This window comes from Epinephelus lanceolatus, chromosome 8 (assembly GCF_041903045.1).
Source record: "Epinephelus lanceolatus isolate andai-2023 chromosome 8, ASM4190304v1, whole genome shotgun sequence".
Taxonomy (NCBI): Eukaryota; Metazoa; Chordata; class Actinopteri; order Perciformes; family Serranidae; genus Epinephelus; species Epinephelus lanceolatus.
The window spans coordinates 14644293-14670485 of NC_135741.1; the positions used below are offsets into that span (position 1 = coordinate 14644293).

A 26193-nucleotide genomic window follows, 5' to 3' on the forward strand; every position below is an offset into this window, starting at 1 on the left:
GGGTAACGTCATAATTTAGAGTTAAAGTGATCAGCTCATTGCTGCCTGGGTGACAGACATAATAAGTTAAATGTACATATTTTATGAAAACAACGAAGCAGCCTGTGCTGCCAGCAGTTGGCCGAAAAGACAGAAGGTTCGGGCCTTCTGCCGAAAAAACAGAGGCGGTGATCATTGCTGACTTTAGCGAGAACATATCAAACATGTCTTGCCTTGCTTTTAGTAAATACTTTAGTCTTTGGTCAATATATTCCTCCTCAGTTTATACATATATTCATACACACACAAATATGCATGTACATACACACTTATAAACGTGTAATAAACTGGATATTTGTGCACGTATGTATTCACACTTTTTCATAAAGGACCTTTTGCACAAAACATCGAGATCAAAATAAATAATTAACCCAGAAACAAAATATGAGTACCTGTTCATAATTCATGTGAATTAAAAAAAAATATACTGGGGAAAAAAAAAAAACAAAAAAAAAAAAACACAAAGTAAAAATAAAAAGTAGCCTTATGTACAGCGTTAATCTTCTTTTGACACAGGCTAAAAGGCGTTGTTTTAAATAAACAGACTTTGCATCTTTCAAGAAGCCTGAGAGAGAGGCTAGACATGAGAAAAACACGTGTCCTTCAACATGTATGTGAGCCAAAATGGCTGCTGAACGAGAACATTTTCCTCTCATCAAGAACACTTTCCTTTTTGAAGTCTTTAAAGTTTATTTTTTCCTCTTTACTTGGGATCCAAGTGATGGCATCTCGAGTTTTTTTAGCCATTCGCTCACACTGTGAGTCCTTGCTCACTGGTGCTGTGTCCTTGCAGTGGGGATCGTCCCGACATCTGCTGCTGCCACGGCTGCTAACTGTTGGGCGGTCCATCGTTCAGGAAGTAGGTCGTCATTTCCCCTTTACCTTTGACCTTAACCACCCCGCGACACTCCAGCACGTACCCTTTGTTTGCAAGCACCTGGTACAGGTCTGTAGTCACCTGAGCGCAGAACGGAAAAAGATTTGTATGAAACTGGATCAGTATTTAGCTGATGAAACTGTTATGTTGTTATGCTGTGTTATATTCAGAGATGTTTCAATAATATTCTCCCCCTCTCAATATAATGTCGTCCAATACACCATCTTTAACTACGGCCTTGGTAATAAACATAGAATTTCATTTACAGAGATCACCAATCAACAAAACTCAACATTTTAAACTTCATAAAGAATTAAAGCTGTTGCATTTAACAGCAACAAATTTTACAGGTGTACCTAATAAAGTGGCCACTGAATGTAATGTTTTTCAAACACAGGGCCTCATGCAGGAAGCGATACATGAACGAATGTTATTTTATTTTTGTTTGCATCCAAATTGTTCTTATTTTGTTACTACCCACTGATTTCTGAGATTCACCAATAGTTGGGAGCCCTCTCACCAAGATAAGTTTTATATCGTCATTAACAGCCGCACCTCTTTCACATAAACATGCTCGTGGCTGGATAGGAAAATCCAGAGTTGACTGAACTGGTTGATAACCAGCTTTGTAGTACCAGTTATCCATATGGACAATCTTAGGGTTAGTCAAACCAGAGAATGAAAAGATATCCTGGGTAAGTTGAACTGGCCTCTTAGAACAGGCCTCTGGTAAGAGCAGATTTAAATGGTTAAGGATGTTTAGTGTGTCTGGAATTGACGTCTCTTATTTATTTTTACAGAAGATTAAGAGAAAATATGAGAGATTTAACAGCATGTTTCATAAATATTATTGCAATCTTTTTTTAATACTTAAATACGTCCATTTTAAATCTTTACATAAAACCCGTCTACTGACATCTTGACTTCAACTTAAAAACCTGTTTTGACTGAATTACATTAGCTGTTACAGACGCCTACCTGTATGCAGTCAGGTACACCTGTGCTGTCCATACGACTGGCCACATTGACTGTGTTTCCCCAAATGTCATATTGAGGCTTCCGTGCACCAATAACCCCTGCTACCACTGGTCCAATGTTCAGACCTGAGAATTAGAGACAAAAACATTTTACGGAATCAACAAAGCTGCTTCAAACTTTTAAATCTTGAGCTGGAAATTCAACATGCTGTCTCCGTACCTATCTTCATCTGGAAGTTGTTGAAGGAATGCTCGTTGATGTACTTCATCTGCTCCCTCAGCCTCATGGCGTAGTCAGCCAGTGCAGTAATGTGTGAGCGGCCCTCCTTGTCGTAGGTAGAGTCATTGAGACCGGAGGCCGCCATGTAGGTGGAACCAATGGTCTTGATCTTCTCTAGCTGCCTGTACTTCTCTTCACTGATAATCTGAGAACAGGAAGTGATCACTTTTGAGCAACTCAGACATTTCTCTTTAAAGTTAGCTGTGAGCAAAGGTAAAAGGGACAACACACTGAGCTTTACAACAGACTTTACCTCATCGAAGTCAGCGATGATCTCGTTGAGCAGTCGGAGACACTCCACTCCCTCGTTGTTGGCCTCCAGCTCCACATAGAACTCAGAGAAATTGCTGATGGAGGCGAACATGACGGCCACACACTCACAGGACTGGTAGTATAGCTCGTCGTTACGCCGCTCACGAGCCAAAAAGTGAGCGGCTACGTCCTTAGGCAGAATATTATGGAGGAGGCGACGATTGTAGGCTTGCAGTTCCTCCATCTCCTCCTTCTCCTCTGTGGCCTGGGAATGGAGGTGATATATATTTAGTTGTTATGATGCTGCAATAAAATATCTGTCAGGGTCGAGGTGAAGACAAGGCTGCAGATATTCTATTATAGGACATTAATAAATCGTGAGACAGCTTAATCATCTTCAGCTTTTGCAGAAATGTGAAGCGCTTGTGTTTGTAGCTCACATGGTGAGACGACGCCCTCTAGTGGATGCTGCACGTACCTGTAATTTCCACAGGAAGTCGAGGCGTGCAGTAGATTCGACCTGCTGGGCGTGCAGGTACAGTGCCAGGACAAAGACTGTGAGGATCACTGGAGTCATGACCCTCAGGGACACTTTGGTCACAACAAATGGGCTGCAAAGAGACGGACACATGGTCACATTACTGGAAATAAAGCTTTGAGACGATCGAACAGGAGATAAGTAACACTGAATGTGATCTTACCACTGGTTTGTAGTTTCATTGAAACTGGACCTAAGAGTACAAACATAAAAAATACATTCTGGTCAATACAAATAAAGCAAATAATCATGATAATATTTATTTATTAAAAGTATTTCCATTGAGTCAAATACAAATTTAAATTCTTACCATTGAGCACTAGTTTCATTTAAATCACTAAAAAGGAAAAAAACAAAAAACAAAAAACAAAAAACGGTAACATCAGAACAAATGGTGAGAATATAAAAAGTGTGAAATATGACTAAAATAAAAATATATATTTAAATTCATACATGCTTTAATTCATGGCACAAATAGGGACATCATCCAAAAAGAGTTGTATATTGTTTTAAAACGTTTGATACCTCACTTTTGATTCTGATACTTTTTTTAATACCTTAGTTCGGGGATTATGAGCATGTTAAAACACTTATATTTATTAAACAAAATCTGCCAAACTGCTCCATGGATCAAGGCTAGTAGGCGACTTGTTAAATTTAAACATGGTGGATGGACCCTCCCACCTTTTATTTTCTGTCCCAGTTAATTAGGATCTGAGTGGGTATGTTTGCTCAAAAGATCCTCTGTGCTTTGTCTCGTAGTGGCGCTTCACATTGCTGCTTAATAATCGCCACGCAACATATAGTGAGATGTTTTGGTTTTGAACTCCCCGTGGGAAGAATGAACATATACGAGTGTGTCCATTTTTGATTAAAAGCTCTGTTTGTACTGTCTACGTTTCTCTCTTTAGGATGCTTCCTGTGAGATTACTTCTCTCTGGCTCTCATATCTCAGACTGTTTTCTCTCGTTTCATCTCCCCCATGTGTGTATCTCACTCACTTGAGTCGTAACGCACAGATTTGATTGGTTAGGTAGCATCATGTTAGATAATTTAACACGTTCAATTGGTCTGCGAGTTTCCTGGTCGCAAAACCAGTGCTACAAAAGCTATGCCGGTTAAAAAAGAAACGCTCCGTCAAAATGTAATAATTCTCTAAAATGTTAGGGTCTGTTCTGGGCCCGGGAAATGAAGAGGGATGGCAGTTGAACAAGGGGTCACATCTTGGTCATTTTGCTAACAAAAGGGATGGCATCACCCCTAAAATCGCCTACTGATCAGGGCTGACATTTTCCACAATAAAACAAAGCCTCCTAAAGTTGGAAAAGTCTCCTAATTTAGACCAGGAAATGTCTGATAAAACAAAAAATAAAAAAGAAGGACAGAGCTTTCAACACCAGCTTTTGTTAGACTTAAACCCATTGACAGGTAATGCTATTGAAATTTGCTCGGTATTCACAAAGTAAGCTCTACATTCATACATGAAAAAAATGCTCACTAGTTTTATACATACAACATTACCCCACCACCCTCTACATTAGTATTCCCAGCCTGTGGTACTTACATGGCATTGGAGGTGACAAAGAGGTCTGCGTTGTCGAATAGTGCTACTTGTGGCCACTCCACCAGCAGCAGGAAGGTGAGCTGGATGAGCAGCATGAGGGCCAGCTTCCCTATGCTGCTGATCTGCAGGAACACTGAGCAGGCCAGCAGCGTCAGCAGCACACTGTAGCTGAAATACTGGAGAGAGCGGCATAACAAAGAGGCATTATCAACAATAGATCTCGAGAAAAAAAACAAACAAAAAAAAAAAAAACACAAATGCAAATGTGACATTTTCTTCTTTTTGAATTGGTTCGACAAGCCGTGCGGGGAGCACAAACAGTGGAGTGGTGACATAATGATGAACTCACCTCAGGAAAGGGGCAGGAGGGGCCTTTGCTCGGACAGATCTCTAGACCCCCTTCAATGGACACATTCAAGCTGCGGATCACACAGGGCGTCACCAGATCTGCGGAGGTGTTCAGCTTCTCGGCGACACATTGTGTCAAGCTCTTGGTGTCACAGGCAAACTGCAGTGAAGGCAAACACATGTATTCAGCATGATTTAGACATGTATGAACATGTATACTGAATGAATATTCTGCCACTTGAATCTCACCATATTAACAAAGGCAGAGATGAAGACAAGGATGATGGTGAATACTCCAACCAGGGTGCTGTTGGTGCGAGACTGAACAATCTTCTTTGAAACAGTTTGCATTGCAGCTGGAAAGAGCTACGAGAGGAGGGGAGAGGCAGGTACAGTACATGCACATACGGACACATAGGTAAAATATCTGTCAGAGTTTTAATAAAGCTCCACTACCTTGATGCATGAATATATGGCACAGATGAAAAGGATGTTGGCGAGTATGACGAAGATACTGATATAGATTCCCAGCATGACCGGGGTGCTGCAAGGTAGAATACAGAAACACAGTTACACAGAAACATGTAGGGTGCTCTCACATCTAAAGCTTCAATCAAACTCTTGCGGAGTATATATTTATTTGGTAACCATGGTAACACATATGCACAGGGATTTCCCCTTATTGATCCAAAAGTGGAAAGCTTTGAAGACAGAGGTGTGTTGTTTCGTACTGTATTTTAGCACTTTGCCGATAAAAAGTGACACATATCCAAACAGTAAATTTCCACCTGTAGTATTATGGAACTTTATTTTTCCTGATTCCCCGAGGACATGCACATATATGAGGTCTTGTTGCAGTCTACACTAATAATTCTCATAATCATTCTTTTATATCTCTTTAAAAATAAATATACACACAAATGAACCAAGCTGCAGATTTGTACGCATCTTTAAAGGGACAGTTCACCCCCAAATCAAAGATACATATTTATATACATATACATATTATATACATATAATGGAACTAGGTGGCACTCGGCTTGTGGTGCTCAAAGTGCCAAAAAATACATTTAAAAAACTCAGCAGCAACGTCTCTTTCCAGAAATCATGACCTGTTTACTCAAGATAATCCACAGACCTTGTTGTGAGCAGTTTTATGTAGGAACTGTTTTCTTTCTACTGAACTACACCTGCTAACTGTATCACTGCGCAGAAGGAAGCATACATCTACTCATGGATGAGAGGCCTGTGCTTGTGACACCGCGAGATGTTAATATTAGTGGCATCCTCCTCAGCTGAGCTGTAGTGTTAGCTAGCTCAGTGGTGCTAGATGAGCTAGCAGTAGATGCACACTTCCTTCTAAGCAGTGATACGGTTGGTGGGTGTAGTTCAGAAGAAAAAAATAGTTCCTATATGAAACTGCTCAAACAAAGTCTGTGGATTATCTTGAGTAACCAGGTCATGATGTCTGTAAAGAGACATTGCTGTTGAGTTTTTAAAATGTATTTTTTGATACTTTGAGCACCACAAGCAGAGTGCCATCTAGTTCCATTATGTTGGAGAGAAGGCAGACATCTCTATGGCTGATATCTCCAACACTTGGCAACTCACATCGAAACAATCTAGACTGATCAATAGCGCTACACGCAAGAGGAAAATATGTATTTTACATTTTTTTGGGTGAACTGTCCCTTTAAAAAAATTACAGTACATACTGAACGATCTACAATCTGTGAACATGTGAAGTACTCACTGTGGAAAGACAACAATCTGTATGAAGGATATGAAGCAGAATACTAGTAGCGTGCAAGCAACGTAGCCTCCGAAGCGATCATCCACCTTCTTGGAATACTGCAACAGGAAACAGCAGAAGAAGAGAGTCAGATATGAGCAGCAGCTGGTCCCCTCCTCCATATATTCATTATATTTAAGTTGAAGAAGCAAAGACGGTTCTCTGGATATTAGTTTGAACCTTTTTCTCCAGGCTTGATGTCTGGAAGGTGAGCAGGAACTTTTTTACGTGGTCTTTTCTCAGCTGGTCGATGCTGCGAGCATCGATGGCTCGCCCCAGAAATTCATCCACCTCATCCTCCGGGTTCATGGCCTCCTGAACGCCACGGCTGTGAAACCATAATGGTTGTTAATAAAATCTGAAACTGTAATGCAGCAGTGTTCACACGCGTGTAAGCATCATGAGTCAGTACTCACTTGTCTTTACTGGAGCTCTCATCAATCCCCTGAAGAAGAAAGAGACAGAAAATATGAGTCTCACAGACACATACTGCAGCTCGACTCCATCACCATGAAGGAGTGTGTTGGTGCTGAGTCTCACCATTTGTCTGAAGACTTTGGAGTCTTTGGTCCTGGAGAAGGTTCTGTCAGGGACCCAGCGTGGCATCAGACCCTCATTAGAGTTGGCTCTCGTCCGCTGCATCTTCGCCATCATCGCCTTCTCCTCCTTCTGCTCAGAGGGAAGAACATGAAGGCTTGACCAACTGTTCTCATACAGCACAGTCAATGACAATATAAGTGACTAAATACACTGGAAGAGCTTCTTTTTATTCTTTTATTACACCCACGAGGGAAGCGCACAGTCAGTTCAGGATCTGGAGAGATGACTTCATTCACAAATCTGTCCACTCTCATCTGTTCAGATCATGCCTTCTTCACAATCTAGACCCCACTTTGTTATGCAGCAATGTATCTGACAATCAGTTTTCCACCCTAGACTGGGAGACTTTGATCAATATTTCATTTTAAAGGATACTTTTCACATTTGTAAATTATGACTTGAAAACACGAGAATATCAAACTTAATTCTGAGAATATGAGGTATTTTTAAATATGGAATAATAGTCTAAGAACAAAGACAACTTGATACTAAGAAATAAAGGTATGACAATACTGAATGCAACTGAAAATGCTAACTAGACAATCTTGTGTGTGCACATGTATGTGCTTTGTTTATACTCTCCCTCCTTGGATGATGTGCGAGCTATGCGCATGCACAGAGACGTTTATGTTCAATGTGTTGTTCGTGCACAATATGCTCTGAAACGCCAGGGGGCACACATACAAAATGTTCTATGAGTCAACAAGAGGTTAACAAGTGTTCTGGAAGACTGTTATCGGAAAAGTTGGCTGCCTGGCAACAGTAGTAAACACTGATGTATCACCAAACATTTGTGTACTGTGATTAGTACTTTTTACTCTGTGTCAAAAAGCCTCTTCTGTCTCCAGTCCAGCAGCTATTTCTTTGTAATAATTCAAAGCCATTTGACTTTGCCTGTGGTCTCTAAATGAAGAATCATACAAATATCTGTACAGGCAAACCTGCTCGGCCAGTGTTCGCCCAAGCAGGATCCATGTTGAAATTAAAAGGCAGCACCTAGTTACAAAAAATCCTGTGACCTTACAGCAAGCATAAATCAGGCTTAGTGTTGGCTGTGTTAAATTCTTTACAAATTCTTTTTTGTCTTTATTGACAAAGATTGTTGTCTTAGTGGAAAAGAAACATAATGGCTGGATATTATTTGCTGATGCAAAACTTATGACAACAGCAGAGAAATTACTTTACACTTCCTACAACATGATGGCCATTGCAGAAATGTTGCGTTGACGGTTTAAATTTGTAGATACATTTCCTCATTATGCTGTCATGTGACCTGTGTGGTAGTCACAATCTATCTGAAACAAAAGATGGTGTCATCACTGTATTTAAACAAATACACTTCAGTCTGTATTCTCAGACTTTTATTCTATATTCAAGTATTTCATTTTAAGTTTTAAAGAGCTGTTTGACACATACTCATATTTTCATTATGGTCAAACGTTGGGGTGGCATACTCTCAAAGTGTGGTTTGCACTCTTCTTAGTGTCCCAGGTGTGAGCTTTCCATGCTAGAATATGACAATCACCTCATTCACATCGAGCAGAAAGGCTCCAAAAGTTGCCACAGTGCTTGGTTGTGCACCCCTGAATTTTTGTCACTAAGTGCCCACTGTGCACGCTGCACTTTTCAGTTCAGCATTGATGCCTTTGAGAGAAGACTGGCTGAGCATGTTCGCCTGTCCAGACATCTCTAATGATCTCTAATGACAACTTCTCACTGAGAGACCACAGGGACAGTTAAACGGCATTAATTATTGGAAAGAAAGAGCCACTACACTCCATAGAGGAGAGGCTTTTTAGCGAGGAGTGTGGAAAAACATGAGAGGTTACTGTAAAAGCTAAAAATCTGCCTCATGGAAAGAGTGGCAACCAAGAGGGACTTTGGGGTAGGCATAGAGTTACAATTACACTACAGAAATACAATGTATGTATGGTGGTACGTTAGTGTTTACTGGTGTTGCCAGGCAGCCTGCTATCACGGTAACATTCTTCCAGTATCACTTGTTGACCTCTTGGTTATCCACAGAATACTTTTTATAAGCTGCCCAGAGTTTCAGAGCATATTGCAGGAATTAGCGTGTTGGGCATAAACACCTCTGTGCATGCTCATAGCTCATGCACCATCTACGAAGGCCCGTGCCACAGTGTCTCACGCTAGTATGAACAATTTTTAAGGATTTGCTAAAAGGTTAAAGTGTAATAATAATATCAATTAAAAATAGATAATTTTTTCAATATAGGAAACAATGTAAAATATTTTGATTTTCTTTAAAAAAATGTTTTTTTTCCTTAACTGCATGCCATAAAAATGATTATATCTTGTGTGTTTTTGTGCACTGACCCGTTTCTGGCTGCAGCCGAGAACCAGGAAGGTCTCGATGCTGTTCTCCTTCAGATACGCGTTCCTCTCACCTCCAAAGCCTGGCTCCACCTCATAGTCTCCATTCAGATACTGCAAGGTGGCTTTAGTGATGTGGATCCGCCTACACAGACAAAAACACAAAGGACTGTATATCAAACCTGCAAGTGTGTGTATTTCAGTGTGCAAATGGTTGTGAATTTTTCAATTTTTTACAACTTTATTGGTATATGCAGAACTTGGGAATGCCAGACATACTTCTGAACAAACGTAGCAGCTGCAGATGCACCGTTTAGCATAAGTCAGGGAATTTGTAAGAAATATACTACATGAATTATAATAAAAAATAATAGAATGTGTTTCAAGATGTCCTCCACAAAAGTAGTAGTTCTTTGTATCTTTATATTTACTGATATATCAGTTTGTTAGTTATGCAGCATTTGAAGTGAACCTCTTTCACTGTATGTGTTATAAAGAATCTTAAAGGGTCTTTTCAAACATGTTTTTATCAAGTAAAGGAAATTCACTGAGAGCTATTCTACATTGTGATGTTTCCTATTATATGCAAACTGTAACTGTGTTTGTGTGTGTGTGTGTGTGTGTGTGTGTGTGTGAACGTGAACCTGTGTTTATTTCCCTCACCCTGCTTTGCCTCCCGCCTCCATGTGATTGGCCAGCGTGACATCATTTGACCACACGTCAAACTGCCACTTCCTGAGTCCCAGCACGCCGCAGTGCACACGCCCACTGTGGATCCCAACGCGCATGTTAACGTTGACCCCTGTCACCTCTCGCACCAGCCTGCAGGTACACCACCCAGAAGATCAGCGTCTCCTCCACAGCGGGAGGACAAAACTTTGCAAAAGACTTCAAACAACTAACAAAGCAAACAAACAAACACTGTGCACACAACAACTGTGTGTACTCACGAGATCGCCTCTATCATGTCGACGCCCATCTCCACACAGCAGTGGGCGTGGTCAGCCCGGGGCTCAGGCAGCCCGGACACACAATAATAACAATCACCCAAAATTTTAATACGTAGACAGTGATTCTCCTGAGAAAGAGAGAGAAAGGAGAGGACAAAAGATTAGAAGTAAATACATATAATATGTATATAAATAAAGCAATAGAGGAATAGTTAAGACATTTTGGGAAATATGTTTCTTCACTTTCTTAATACCACTGTCATATCTGTCTGCTAGGATGATGCTTGAGACAGGAGACCATTAGCTGAGCTTAGTATAATGACTGGAAGTTGCGGGAAAACCTTTAATTTTTTTTCCTGTTAAAGTCGGGGTATGCTGTTTTCTGGAAAAGACAAAAAATAAATAAACAGCAGACTTTGAAAATACATCCTCCTCCTGCAGCTCTTCCCTCTCTGTGCTAAGCTCCTCCCACCAGACGACCATGGGCATATGCAGGTGCTTCATACAGTAACCCAGTGTTTTCTATGCATTAATTGATTTAATTATGTTTTATTAAACAGTCATGCACAGCACATTCACTCAGCCCCTCCTTGCCCCCTCTCTATATTAGACCACAAATCAGAGAAGAATTAGCTAGCTAGCACTCTGCGGCCCCTTCGTCTTAATCCCTGCTGAAGGAGAGCAGGCAGTGGCTCAGTTACTGGCTGTGGTGGTTCGAATTTGGCCATCACAAACCCACCAGCGCCAGGTGTCATAGCAGTCTGGTGGCCAGCAACAGGTCTAACCTGTTTAATGGCAGACACAGAATGTTTGTTGATCTGACCTGAGCACCATGGTCCACTAGCACTGGCTGAATTCAGGTTGCTGTGGGCGCTGACTGAGGGACTGTTTCCAGAGCTGCTGCCTGCTCTGAGGTGGTCTGTAGTGACGAGGAGTGAGGCTGACGACACACTTTGATTCGAGGCTCTAGCTAATGTTACCTACATAAAAGTGAACTTGAATCCGCAGCAGAGAGCTTTTGACCAATCAGCAGAAGACTAAATTATGAGCAACATTTTTTCTCCATCTCTGAAAGGCTTCGCCAATATTGACATGTTTTGTTTATTGTCAGACTCTCTTTTAGACTCTGCTTTTGATAAGTCCCGCTTCCTTTTTTATGGTTGCTTTGCAGTGTAGCCATTTGTTGCTAATACTGTAACATCAAATGTTTCTGCAGGATTCTCCGCCACTGAATCAGGCTTTAACCAGCCAAAGGGACGTGCACGCACAGCTGCATTAGTAGAAAAGCCAATTGGAACACCTTCTCCCTGAAATGACCTGTTATTGGCCAAAGTGTTCCGTCACAGCCTATATTTTTTAAAGCCTGAAAACAGAGCCAAGAGGAGGTGCAGAAGTCTGGTGTTCTCTCAGACCAGTTCAATTACAATATGCTCAAAGATTATCATGGGAGTTTTGCCCAATGACACCAACATAAAACTGTCCACCCCAGCTTGAAAGGTTTTTTTGGGGAGGGTCTTTACTTATCAGAATCGAGGATCTAAGGGTAGAGGGTGATGTATGCTGTACAGACTGTAAAACCCCTTGAGGTAAATTTGTGATTTGTGATATTGGACTATGTGAACAAAACTGCCCTGATTTGACTAACCTGGACCTGGTAACAAAAATGTAACTATCAACACCTCTAAAGCTACTTCATGTCCCAAAATGTCAAACTATTCCTCTAGAGAACACAATGTAACATGAGAAGGTCGAGACATATATAGGAGAAAGGACGCTGTGGATCCTTACTGATGCCAGCTTGTCGAAACGGGCAAAGAGTTCATTGAGTGTCATGACCAGCTCCTGAGCCGTGCACTGAGAGGCCAGGCTGGTGAAACCCTCGATGTCTGCAAACAGAATACTGAGGACGACATAAAACAGGTGGAAAAGACAGACAAGAAAACACAGTTAGTCCTTGGCAAATCCTGTAAAGCATCTTTGTTTAGGTTTAGTGTTAAAGTTTGAGCGTGAGCAGCTGATTATATTTTCAGTTATACGGCATATTGCAGTGTTTTACTATCAGGGCTGCTGACCTTGAGAGAGGCAGGACGTTTGACCTTAAAGTCTTCTGAAGGAGATCTGTGCCAGTGTGTGTGTGCGTGTGCGTGTGTTTGTGTGTGAGGGACAGAGGGACTGTGTGCAGTGCGTTTGCTCAGTGCTGTAATTGAATGTGTGCTGAAGCTCTCCATCTTTGGGGATTATCTTATCTTGGCTGCTGGTGATTAAGTATTCCCTCACTAGTGTTAATTAGCCTCCACTCTGCCAAACCACTCTACCCTCTTATGACTCTGTGAGCACGCTTGTGTGTGTGTGTGTGTGTGTGTGTGTGTACAAATGTGTTGTGAATCATTCTCAGGGAAAATTTTGAGAAAAAAATTGGTTTGTGATCAATTTTACGGGATTTAGCACCACATGTATTTTTATGTTTTGAGGATGACATGATATGCTACACCGTGGTACATCATATCATGTACTCTATTACTACTACGACTGTAAGAGAAAACAAGGTGGGTAAAATAGGTGACGTTCTAATTCATGGGTAAAACATGGAATGAAGTGTCCCGGCTGACCTGACATTGTCGTGTTTCTGGATATAGATTTTGTGGAACATCATGTCTTCCTTCTTGGCATTGATGTCAGCCTTCATCTCCATGGCAACGTGCCTTGGCAACACTGAAAGCAACAGACGTTCCTGGAAAAACACACACACACACACAAAAAAGAAACAAAATGCAGATCGTGTCATTCACAATGTTACTGTTTATGCGCAACATGTCAAGTGTATGTGTTTGTATGTTAATCACAGGGCAACAGCTGGTTCCAGGAGCGAGTTCAGGTAATGTGATTTGGAATAAATAAACAGGACGAGGCAAAAGTTAAAAGACAAGTGTGCCGACTAATCCCATGAAGAGAAAAACAATACATTAATCCTCTAACAAAGTCTGTGTAGCCAAAGACTGATGTATCTTGCCATGGAGCTCCACTGTTGTCCCAAAACTATTACAAACAGATCAGCGAGCCACACTGTTGCACCGGCTGACATGTTCCTTCATTATGATGAGCATCAGCGCTGTAGTTCATTTTGAGTTGACCCAATATACACCGTCCTGATGCTGTTAATATTCACCATTATGTGGGTGAAAGCTGTTTCAGAAAATCGGAGCCTTTTTAAAAATGAAAAACAAATCTGTGACCCATTTACAAACATTAATATCTTGAGAATCTTGGGTTTCAGGTGTACTGAGACTACTGTTGGTTTTGGTCTCTTCATGGGATTTGTTAATCATAACAAGCTTATAGATTACGGCCAGTCTTATAGTCTTAAAGTACAAAGATCCCTTAATTAAGTAAAGGTACCAGTACAGTAGTGTAAAAATTCTCCATAACAAATAAGAGTCCTGCTTTAAAATTTTACTGAAAGAAGATGTTCACTGCTGGAAAGATGGTCTTTTCCTAAAACTGGCACACTGACACAAATACTTTTGAAACTGGTGCTACATGAGCAGAGAAAACAGAGAAAAAGGATTCTCGTACTTGCTTTTGCTCTAAAGGGTAGAAAACCTACAACCACCAGAGTTCACTGTGCCGCACCAGACCGATAAATGCTCCTGCTGATGGGTGACGTAATGCAAGTTGCCAGTCATCTTTAACATCTTAAATATACAACAGACGTTCTAAATACAGGCAACATAAAAACAGAATCTTGTTTCATAGCTAATCAGCACTGCTTTGTTGTACTGTTTGATCTCAGTTTTTCAGCCTCTGTTTTTACAATACAGCAAACAGTTTGCCGTCCACTTCCTGTCCACACATTCTCATAATAAAGCCAAACAGTAAACTACAATATGTTCCTGGAGACATTTAGGCAAGATATATGCAACACAGTACCAGCATCTTAGTTTATGTTTGATCAGCACTGCCTAGTGTTACAGGTCGATCTGAGTTGGGTCTGAGTTTGAGAGACTCTTTGTGTACAAAGTACAATATGTAGTTCAAACCACAGCCCCAGAGCCAATGAAAATTTGAGCTGGGGCATGAGCAGGCAGATCTGAGCACTTGTGAGACAGGGAAGTTTAACATAGTTTATTTCAGGGCTGTCAGCATTAATACCTTAATCACAATGCGATTAAGGTACAAACATAAGGCAATACTTTTTTTTATTGAAATCAAATGCTGCTATTTTGTCCCTTTAATGCACCCTTACTTGTAGTCAAGTTGTCATAGTGGCTTCCGGCTTCCTGCTTCCGCAGTTATGGAGAATAAGACATTACTGTGCTTCTGAATGGCTCCTTTCACTTTAAAAAACTCCCAGACAGCTCAGTTGCCAAATCAGAAGTAATATGCAACTGTCAAACAGAATTAAAATATCATCAAAGTACTTCAAGTATGAGCTGCCACCTACGAGCTGAGCACACAGGTGCAGCAAATCAGACTGGTGTCTGCAGGCAACTACATCACCAGAGCTATTTTGGAGTTTGGGAATTGACACAGACCTGTGGAACAAACTAAATCAAAGAAGTTAACTACAGGGCTTGCTAAGTGGGTGACAACTGACTGCAGACCAGTCAACTCAGGTTGGCATGTTGTCACCAGTCATGTGCCTCGCTGTTGTGGGAAACAATAGTGTCACACATACAGGACCCGTATGAATCAGAGAAACTAAAGCAACTAAACTGGAACTCTCGCATAAACCATGGATCACTGGACACCAGTGAGAATTCAAAATGATCTCAGAGTAACTAAGCATCTTATTGTCACTGAAAGAAATTAACCTATAAGTCAAGATCATAAAGTAAATTTCTTTGCATTCATTTGATTCCCTATAAAGATACTGTGGTAAGAACTGCTTTACATTGTTGATATGGACTTCAAAATGGTTTCAAATGCAAAATAATGGAATTTTAAACATGCGATTAGACTGTGATTTATTTTGATTAACTATTGAAAATTAATTGTCTAACAGCCCTAGTTTATTCACACATACTACCCATACTGTTACGATACACACCTGGTTGCAAATCAGCAAAGTATCCCTTTAAGGTTGCTAGGCTAGCTGGTTGTTTAAAGTCCGTTCACAGTGTGTCATTTGGAGTTAATCCAGTTTAACCTATGAGAGTTTGAAAGCTTGTGTTCATAAAATAAGTGATGTCTTTATTGCAAAAACAGACCAGAGACTGAATCATGCGTCCATTTGCCAAAAATATCACTGAACTGTCACGATAAAGAGTTTGAACGGACAAAAAGCAAACGGCAAGTAACAGCCTCCAAGAGCCCAACAGGAGAGTGTGCGAGTACCAAAATTAGCTGTTCTTAAAAACATTCATTGACAAGCTACATAACTGTAAGATTTATGTTCTGCTTTAATGAGAGTATTTCATGTTTTAGTTTTATGAGAGAAAAGGCTTCAAGGATGAGGACACGTGGTAAAGCTCTTATGTTCGGGCCAGTAATATCATACAAAAATGTGCGTGGGCCAACCTGTTGTTGATTCTCCCTCTGCAGGTGGAGTCTGGCCTGGATGTATCCTCTGGTCTCCTGGAAGGCTTGTCTCTGGGAAACCTCAGCAGGGTAGTGGGTACAGATACCGATGATGTTAGTGCACAGGAAGATCAGGACATTAGCGCTCACCTGGAGAGATGAGAGAAGAGGTTGTTAAGCTTAAAACACGAGGAAGGAAGGAAGGAGCCAATAACATCAGATAATAGTAACTGAATCATGATTTAAACCTAAAGGGAAGTATTTGTAAAATAAAACAGATCACTGAGAGCACTTTCATTTACCAGACAAGACAAATAATTCATTTATTATGTGCCAGTGTTGCTGTTGTTTTTGCTTCCTGGAGAAAATGGTTTCATGAATCAAAATGCCAGTCATTACTAAGAGAGATAAGTACACAGGAAGTGCACATTTAAAATAGTGCACATAAAGGATTATAAAAAAAAGTGTGTTTAACCTTAAACAACGGTTTAAGTGTCTGTTTGACAGCGAGAGGAACAGCGACGCTGACAGACACAGTGATACAGCACATCTCGAGTGCTTGACTTTACTGGAAAATCTTTGCATAAAACGAAAATAAAAACATGAACTGGTGACAGGCTTTCATTGCACTCCTTGTAAGGGTTAAATTATGATACCAGTGGCTTGAATTTTATTCCCCTGTTTACGTCTTTTCTCAAGCATTTCTGTTCCCCATCTCTCCCAAGAGACTCAAGACATGATGTATGTGTATTAAGGCCACTTTACACTGAGGGACTCTGGGCCGACAGTCGTGAGAGAAACGTCGTCGCAATTCAAGTCCGGTCCAAGATCACACACTGTGAGACACGTCCGCCGAAGACCAGACCCTCCACATGATAACAGCTAACACATGTAAAAATCAAACTACTGATCTGTCTTATTATTTTATTATTATTTTTCATTCTATCCTTACTATTACTACCCAGATGTTTTATTTCATTTTTTCAAAAATATGTATTACTATTTACAATCATCATTTACATTATTGTTATTCAAAAAACATCTGAAAAGGACTCATTTGACTCACTGATTCATTTGTAATTTGTTTGTTTGTTTTGTAAATTGTACACGTCTAATAATTTTGTATTACTTCTTAGTCTGTAACTCTTGTTCAATTACGCAATGTTCGCTTTTATCTTTTTCTTTTTTCTTATTATGTATGATTGTTGTTATTTAATAGGGGAGGTAACCTCTCCTGCACAATGTTTTAACTTTGAATTTCTTTTTTCCTGTATTTTCTATACATGTATGTGCAAATAAACTAAACTGAACTAAACAATTATAGTAGTTTTATTATATGTATTATTGTTATTATACAAATGTATCATGTTTTACATCAATTAAGAAAAACAGAAACATTAAAACATTACGGAGAATACACTGATCTGTGCATCATTTTATAAGCTACACTGTGAATACATTTTAGAGGATAAAAAAACACACAAACCAATATGATGGAGGCAAAATGAAAAAAGGTTTTTGGCCAGACCTTCTTCATTGTTCTGCTGCTTTTTGAGATAGATAACATGAGCTGATTTTGTGTCTCTGCTCTCATGTCATTGAACAATCAGAGACTACTGAAGGTGACAGACTTCTACAAAGATTTTATGAGACACTTCTCACACTGATACGCAGTAAACATGCATGATGGTTGTCGTTGACCATGTCAGCGAAACTAGAAGACAGTGTCCTCAGAAGATGTATTCAGCTGTGGATCGGTTAATGAGAACATAAATATTTATCCAAATATTTGTGTCAAAGCATTTCATGAATATGAAATATTATTTACATTCTTTTAATTTCAATTTAACTTTACCATACCATCATCTCTGTATCTTTCTAATTCATAAATTGAACTTGCAATAATCAATGATTATTAAACAGGATAGGCAAAAATAAGCCTCGGCTTCAGCCTATTCCTTTTTCGGTTACAGAGCTTGTTAAATTTTGTTGTGAGAAAATGTGTAGTGCAAACACGTATGTAAATGTTTTGTCAGTTGATTGCAATTTAAGTATTGTATATTGTAACCGAAATAAACTATTCATTCATTCATTCATTCAAATTGAGACTGCCGTGGGCGGTGTTCAGTTTTCGGCTTGACTATTTCCAACATAACAGCCACACACACTTCCCATTTTACAGCTCAACAGTTGTAGTAGAAAGGGGAAAAGCAAAGAAAAAGGACAGAACAGCCCTTTAAAATCCTGACAAGGGAGGAAAGTAGAGAGTGAGAAAAGATCATTTAGACACAGCTGTGAGCTCAGGGACGGGGGAAATACACCAATAAACCGCATGAAGGTTTACAATTTGTTGGTTGATTTATTTAAAGGACCTTTAAATGTCTGTTTTGGACTGGTATTGGTTTCCAGAATATATTCTTTGTTTTTTAATTAATAGGAAATTGATGTGTGAAATCTTAAATAATTTGATGTGAGTCTGTTTTGGGTTGAATATAAAGTAGTTTAATTGAAGAGTGAAATGAGGATTCACATTTTGTAGTGGTGGACACTAGCTGTCAGGGCTAATTCCCCAGCTAGTTTGAATTAATATTTTTCTAAAAAAAATGACAGTGTAGGAATCTTTCCTCTTCTTTTCCTTCTCAAGTCTTTCTGATCAATACTGAGACAGTATGTTGGTATGTAGCCAGAAACTTTTACACACTGACCTCTCCTGGGTAAAAATGGAAATACAGAAAAAGGCCAAGAGGTTCTGATAATGTTGCTGTAATACTGCACCTTCTTTTCACATCTTAAACATTAAGTACACACAGCAAACAGAAAAAACACAACACATTAATAGAAAGGATAGCATTTGTTATAATGTACTTATAACTGACCACAATCTTTTTTGAATACAGGTTAATAAATGTATATAAAGGAGATTCACATAGTCTCATTTTAATTATGTAAATGTCCGAAGAACTTGATAATCTGAAATAACCTTCACTAGTTTTTTATGATGTGTTGGATGTACTTTTTCGAGGGCAAAGGTGTCATAAAAACAAACTCCTTGAAATTTGTGTAATTCCTCCAGAGAAGCATCTCTAAACTTCCTCTGCTTCCTTTCTTGACTGAAACGCTCCAAATTCATTTAGGGTACAATCAAATAATCTATAATGACTGGAATTTACATTATTTTCATTTACATGTGAAAAGTCAAAACTAAGGGTTGAGCTATTAACTGTTTTCTGATTATTCTCTGTGGTGATACTGTATATCATGGTTCTTAAATTTTACTTTAGAATTACTTTTTCTTTGGTACCTGTAAAAGTCTCCCAAATACATTTAAATTATCAGTATTTTCTCACATGTAATTTGTGATCCAAACTACTGGTGTTAACCCTTTATCTAAATAAATAAACAGCTTCCAATACGAATCTAAACCTGGACAGATGTTTGAAATGGTGCAACATAATACTGTTTCATTATCTGATAAACTAACTGTATTATACTACTGTATATATGTAAACCATGGTCTGAATGAATATCTGACTCTGACTGGCTGCATGGTGTCTATTACTTCCTGATAATGGACATCTACTACGTAGTTCCAGTAAAACTGCCTGTCCACTTTTCTAAATTAATGTTCTGGCTACATAATACTATCAGCCTGTATCTAATATGAGTAACCATAGCAACAGGGTCAAAGCCTCCGTTTCACAATTTACTTACAACACGTTAAAAGCTACATCTAATTACAAGTCTTGTTGTTAAACATACCGTCAAATTATATTTTCTATTTGTCAACTGCATGCTTTGATATTGACTTTGAATCTTGCTAGCATAATGTTAGCTTTCTGGCTAACAGCTGGGCCAAAGGGTTCAATGAGCTGCGTGGACTAGATATATATCCTGTTATCAAGTCCTATCGAAGGTTCGTCCTGTTTACCGGAGTAGTGCAGAACGTTTCTACTGCATAAGAACTAATGGGATGGTAATAATTGTTTCAGGTATTAGCCAAACTCTCAGGTGTTACTAGGGAGGTAAATTTTGTGAAAAATTAAAACTTATGATTTAAAAAAAAAAGATTTTAATTGCGAAATGCATGAAAATATAAATGACTGGTCTTAATTTTTTCCTTTGCATGTGACCATGGGATAAGTAGGATAATGTCCCTTAAGGTGCCCATTATGGGGAATTGTCAGACTCCACAGAGGCAACCATGTGGCGTGAATGCCTCCCCGTCCATTAATTCCTGATAATGGACACCTCGTTGGGCATTATCCCTGACAGACATCAGAACTTTGAGAAGTAACGTGCTTCATTTGGACTTGAGGACTAAATGTCATTAAACTATATTTATGACATAAAGGACTAAAGATTAGATTTATCACAATAAGAGACTGTATCAGAAACAGTATCTTCATCAATTTAGGGGCTTTGTTAAAAACATTTACATTTGAATCAGAAAGGTAAAAACTGGAGAGAACTGATGCTGCCTTTTCGACAAATTTTAATAATCAAGGAAACACAGTAAAACCTCTGAAATGGAGAAAAGTATTGGAACATGTCTGAAAGGTTGTAGGAAATTATTTTCTTATTCCAGCCCTAAAGACTGGTCTTGAGAAAAGTTCATCCCACATAGCCCATGTTGAATCTACAATACTTTAGTCATTTCTAGACTGCCTGTCTGTACTATGGACTTTTACACTAAGTGAGCCACTCGCTGTTTTTTATCTTCAAATGACTCTTCGCCCCATCCTTGAAGAGCACCTGCCTTTTTTACAACTAACTACACAGAGCCTTAACCCAGTGCAGCACTCCCTATTTTGCCTCATTATCAGTGACCCTTATCAGCATGATCCCGGACACTTTGGCTTACTTAAGTACCTTTTATTGCGAACGTAGATTGTTCTTTCTTAGACATTTGTCACTGCTGATCCTAATGTGTTTTGATCACCAAGCTTCCTTTACTTTTTTAAAGTTTATCCAAATAGTGTATAAAAACAGTCTTAATGTTATATTTTAGAATATCGGGCCCTCAATTCTGATTTGAACATGAACGTTTAGTGGATTTCCTGCACCTTTACCTTATTGTGCCGCACTTTCTAAAATTTCAATAAATCTGTTAAATTTTTTTTCTTCTTGTGAAGATTGATGAACTGTTAATCTTGCAGTCAAGTATTTTATACCCATAATGCGTGGTTGTGACCATCACCCACCCTCCCTGGAGACTAGCCTAACAGCCTTTATTGGAAAAACTTCCTAATATGAGCCAGAGAGGGCCGTGATACACCAAAGTGTGTCAAGGGGAAAGTAAGGAAACAAGCAAGGGGGAGGGGGCAGGTGCTTAAGTTCTGAGTTATATAGTGACAGTGCATGCGGAGAAGAAGGAGGAAAAACAAACAAACAAATAAACAAACAAACAAAAAAAACAGGGGAGAAACAGGCAGTGTAGCTGATGTATTGTGGCCTTGAGGTGGTTGTGCTCCATGCAGATTATCAAAAATAAACATATACATGTCTACTATACTGTACTGAAAAACAAAAACAAAAGAGAATTCTATACTGAACACCAAAAATGTGAGTCTTGGTGGAGGGGGAAAGCCCGATTGTAGAGAAGAGTTGCCAGCGCGGTGTGGTAGGTTTGAGAAGCAACTAAGCCCCTTTGGAGTGATCCCATCGGTTCTTTGCGATGCGTCACGGAGCTGAAGTATCGAACATGCATGCGTGTATTTGAACCCTCCCAATGTGTTTATGAAAACCATCACCAGGGTCTTGTTAATATTGTGTATATGATCCCTTTTTCGAGTATATACAAGAGCTGGACTTTCCAGATTCCTTAATGATTGATTGTGTATTTTATAGACATTAAATTGTGATGTGATAGGCAGATGTCTGACCAACAATCATTACATAATGTTTTAGTATTTTGTGTTACTTTTACCATCATACACGCATTTCCACATATTTTTATATTTTAATTTTATGTTGTTTTGTACTTTGTCTCGTCTTAGTCCTGTCTTGGTTTTGTATTGTTCTTATTTTACTTACTACTTACTTTTTTGTTGTGTCACTATTTGGATTGACCAAATATTACTGTGTTTTCAGGTGCAGAGGGCTTTACTGAAATACTTTCATAACCTTCAGTCAAACTGAGTACATACTTTCTCATTCTCTTCTTGTCCTACTGTTAATCCATGTCAATAATACAATCTGTGTAAGTTTAGCAATTTCTGAACACCCCTCCTCTTATTTATTCATCCATCTTTCATTTCTTTCTTCTCTAAATATAAAACCAGACTTCGGGCAATTTCCTGTATTACTCCCAGGATGAACCACCCTTTAATATATGAAATTCTGTCTTCTTGATGAGGCTAATTGGAGTGAGGGATGATTGGGACAAGCCTGAATGTTGTGTTCCTAAACTATGGTTGTGTTCTGCTACATTGATATATTTCACTTCAATTCAATTCAATAGAACTTTATCCTGAAGGAAATTCTTGGGCCAGAGATTGCTTGCAAAAAATACAACTACACAAGATAAGAAGTGTTTTCAAGATGCAGAAGCAAAAAACAGTGCCTAATAGAGTAACAATAGGAGTACAATAAGGACAAGGGTTACTAAAAAACTGCTCCTGATAATCAGTGTTATACTGAATTTAACAATTAAAAATAGTGTTGCACATGACTGAAAAAATGCTATTACACTTCATAAGTGAACATGATATTGAAGGATAATATTTTTAATGCTGTGTTTTTCTTCTGTCCTAATGTTAATCAAACCAAACAGGAGACTTTGCATGTAAATAAAGGAGCTTGAATGAATGGAAATGTATGGTGGCTACAAAAAGAATAACGAGAACAGAGGACAAAGGTGACCTAAGGTAACATGGTTTACAGAGTATCACAGACACAAGAATAGAAACAGATGGGTAATGGGCAGATGAGCTTAAAAAGAAAGCAAACAAGGCGTGGGGTAAAAAATAGTCCAGCAGCATAATAGACAGCACAGATAAAATGGGAGACTGACAGACGTTGAGGGTAGGAAGGAAATAAGTGCAAAAGGTGCAGGATGAGGAAGGAAAGGGACAATGTGAGGATGACAAGAGGAAGACGAGTGCAAGTGAGTGAGATCTGCAGAGAGAGCGAGAGAGCAGGACAGATATGGGCCACAGTGACATTAGGCAGATGGCTCAGAGCGCTCAGCTCTGTTTACATTACTCTCACTGATCAAGCAAAAAACAGCCATGAGACAAAAGTGAAACGTGCAGCACGGTGTGTGTTTGCAGGTGAATGCCTCCTGTCAGTCTATATGTGTGTGTGTGTGCAGTCGAATTTGCTGAGTGTTTTCTCTCCAAATGCAACAAGCTGCAGCTACTGTAAGTATTTATCTGTTGAGATTCGCTTGACGTCCGTATCACACTCCATGTGTCTGCGCTCACAGGCTCAAGCTAATTGCTTGCTTTTGTCAAGAGGGCAAGGGCTAGTGGGTTTACAGAGTACACAGTAAGGTCCTGTGTTTACGCAACAGCACTCCACCTCTTTAGGAGCTCTGCTTGGCAGCGTTTACCTGCTACCTGTACTCGCTGCCACGCTCCCAGTGCCGAGCCGCTGCACCTGCTCCTCTGTGCTCAACAACACACTCATTTATCTAAACTCATCACTTATTACCTTTTCCTGCATGGCCTCTCCTGCGCTGGTTTGGTCCAGCACCATTATAATCATACCACTATGCATTATGATCTGCATTGCTCACTCCCTGTCAGGTAGAGTTCATGACTGAGTTACCAATATGATTATGGCCCGCTAAAAGGGTTATGTTCGGTTTGTGGAGACTAAAATAAACCAGGAATTGAAGATCACGTCACTGGAACATCACATAGTTTGTTTGTTTTTTGCCATAAAGCAGTCGTCATTTCCCCTTGGGGGGGGGGGGGGGGGGGGTTTGACGACATGATGGAAGCAGCCAGCCAGTCTGTAGAGAGAGGACCTCGGCCTAATCCCTGGATATCAAAATGGCATTATGTAAGAGCTGCTCTGATCTAGACAGGACAGGCAAAACAGCAGTAATACTGGCTATTCAGCACGACGTTAGATTAAAATGTGTTTTTATTTTTCCACAAAAAGCCGCCAGCAGCTTAGGGAGGATGTGCAGGCTTAATCAATAAATGATCAACATGGCTCTATGGATGCATTGCTTGAATAAATGACCACGTCTGTGATTCGCAAGTACGACTGCTGCATACCTGAAATACCTCCACAGCAAAGTTAAAATACACACATTTACTGAGCTCTTTATTTTACTGTCAGACATGATCTGAGATATTTAGAAGACCGAATACATTAAAGACAGAAGAGGTGAAAAGTGCTTCAACCACCTCTCAGTGTAGGGCAACCTTGTATCAGGAGAGACCTCAGAGTATACTGCGGCACAGGGACATGAGGCAACAAACTTTATTTGAGGTCTAATGTGATCAGTAGGAGGTCGCTGCTTAGCCTGAACCACACTGGCGGACTGACTGACTGATTAACACTGGATCCCCAGAGCCACGAAGCTAGCATGGCTAGTAGTGGACGTCTTAACAAAGAAGTGACAACTGCAACAATGACATCCACCTGTCCATCACTGGTAAAGCCTCAGCAGCAACACAACACTTTCACTCCACATCCAAACACTCATCACCAGTCTACGCCTCATGAAACCCTTCTGAAACTACCGTCACAGATTTGGACCGAGCAGGCGAGGACAAGAGGGGCGCTAATGGAACATTCAGAAACTTTATTTATAATTTTTCTCCTCTTTATGATGGATTTAGCAAAGCAGTCATTTACTTTAGCAGGAAGTCTCTGGTCCTGACAATGAGACTATAAACATTGACTTTTAAGGCCATCAGGCCCCTTTTCAGACTGGGAAAGAGTGTTCTTTGAGGGGGAGAGAGCAATGTGAGAGAACATGGACAAATGAGACATTTAACAGCGTCCTACAGGACAGACACAAATGCACATGGATATGATTATCCAAGCGTCCTTAGTTTTACAGGGCTTTACAGCATCTTTTAGCTCATTGTTTTGGTTTCTGGCCCACAACTTCACCATTTTGGTTCACTCTCATTGATCTCATAACATTGTTTTTTTAGCCAAAGCAGGCAGACAGACAAAGTTAGAGACTAGCTGGTGAACATAGTGAAGCATTTAGCAGCTACAGAGCCAGATATTTTCCTAAGTAGGTGGTAGAGAACAAAACAGAGCTTAAAGAGAGTGAATATTGGACTTAAATTCGCCAAATCAAAAAACATCCAAACACATGATTCCAAATGAATGATGATGTTGCGCCATGACTGCTGTATGTGTAAATAAACAACTGTTTACTCAAGCGAAAAAAATTGATCTCAGTAAGCCATCTTGAAGGTTGGCTCAATTTCTAAAAATGCATCTTGAGGAGAGAGGAGGCCTGCCGGAGGAGCTATGAGCAAGGATGCACAGGTGTATCTTTTTACTTTTACTGTTACTGGTGTCTCTTCAACACCAGTAACATAGTAAAGAGATGTGACAATGCAGCTGTGCCACACGTCATATTTAAAAGTGATGTAACAATCCATCAATCAGGAGCTATGTATCGATTCAATAATCAACTATCCAATACCATTAATGCAAAGTGAAAACATCGATCCTGTTATTACATTTAAGATCCGCCTTTTATTTCAAAATTCCCACGTGTGACACTGCCAAATAGCACCAGACAAAAAATAGCAAGCAGCCAAGAAAAGTCAATGATTTACTCCGCTCTTTAGGAATAAATCAGCAATGTGGAAATATTTTGGATTTTAGAGAGAAGAGACTGGTCAACAAACAAAGCACATGCCATATGAACAATGCCATTACAGGATAAAATACTTGGGAAACACGCCAAATCTGGCATCTATGCTATATATGCTAATCTATGCTAACTTGTTGCTCTTGTTACAGCAACATTAGCTGCTCTGTTTCAACAATGTTAGGCTGAAAAAACATGCATGCATGCAGGCTGCAATTAAACCCTGCTGTTCTGTCAGGAGATGCAACAACTTAAATCAACAGTGAGTAAGAAAAAATAAATGATACATGTAATTTGTTGAGCGGTAAGAAGAGGAAAAGTCTGCT

The 26193-nt window shown here is 39.6% G+C and overlaps 1 protein-coding gene across 1 annotated transcript in view; it reads right to left on the bottom strand.

Annotated features, from left to right (window-relative positions):
- Nucleotides 1-727: 727 nt before the first annotated feature.
- The window catches only part of LOC117258226 (adenylate cyclase type 6-like), a 45515-nt gene continuing 20049 nt past the window's right edge, over nt 728-26193 (bottom strand). Inside the window, exons 3-23 of the mRNA XM_033628878.2 lie at nt 16072-16221; nt 13164-13285; nt 12343-12454; nt 10555-10682; nt 10268-10426; nt 9608-9749; nt 7208-7336; nt 7084-7112; nt 6848-6995; nt 6629-6726; nt 5332-5419; nt 5125-5241; nt 4877-5035; nt 4528-4703; nt 3274-3300; nt 3127-3156; nt 2904-3036; nt 2427-2690; nt 2114-2318; nt 1895-2019; nt 728-997 (exon numbers count right to left, since the gene is read on the bottom strand). Of these exons, the coding sequence (XP_033484769.1) occupies nt 869-997; nt 1895-2019; nt 2114-2318; nt 2427-2690; nt 2904-3036; nt 3127-3156; nt 3274-3300; nt 4528-4703; nt 4877-5035; nt 5125-5241; nt 5332-5419; nt 6629-6726; nt 6848-6995; nt 7084-7112; nt 7208-7336; nt 9608-9749; nt 10268-10426; nt 10555-10682; nt 12343-12454; nt 13164-13285; nt 16072-16221 (2670 nt within the window). The 3' untranslated portion in view covers nt 728-868. The remainder of the gene's footprint in view (nt 998-1894; nt 2020-2113; nt 2319-2426; nt 2691-2903; nt 3037-3126; nt 3157-3273; nt 3301-4527; nt 4704-4876; nt 5036-5124; nt 5242-5331; nt 5420-6628; nt 6727-6847; nt 6996-7083; nt 7113-7207; nt 7337-9607; nt 9750-10267; nt 10427-10554; nt 10683-12342; nt 12455-13163; nt 13286-16071; nt 16222-26193) is intronic.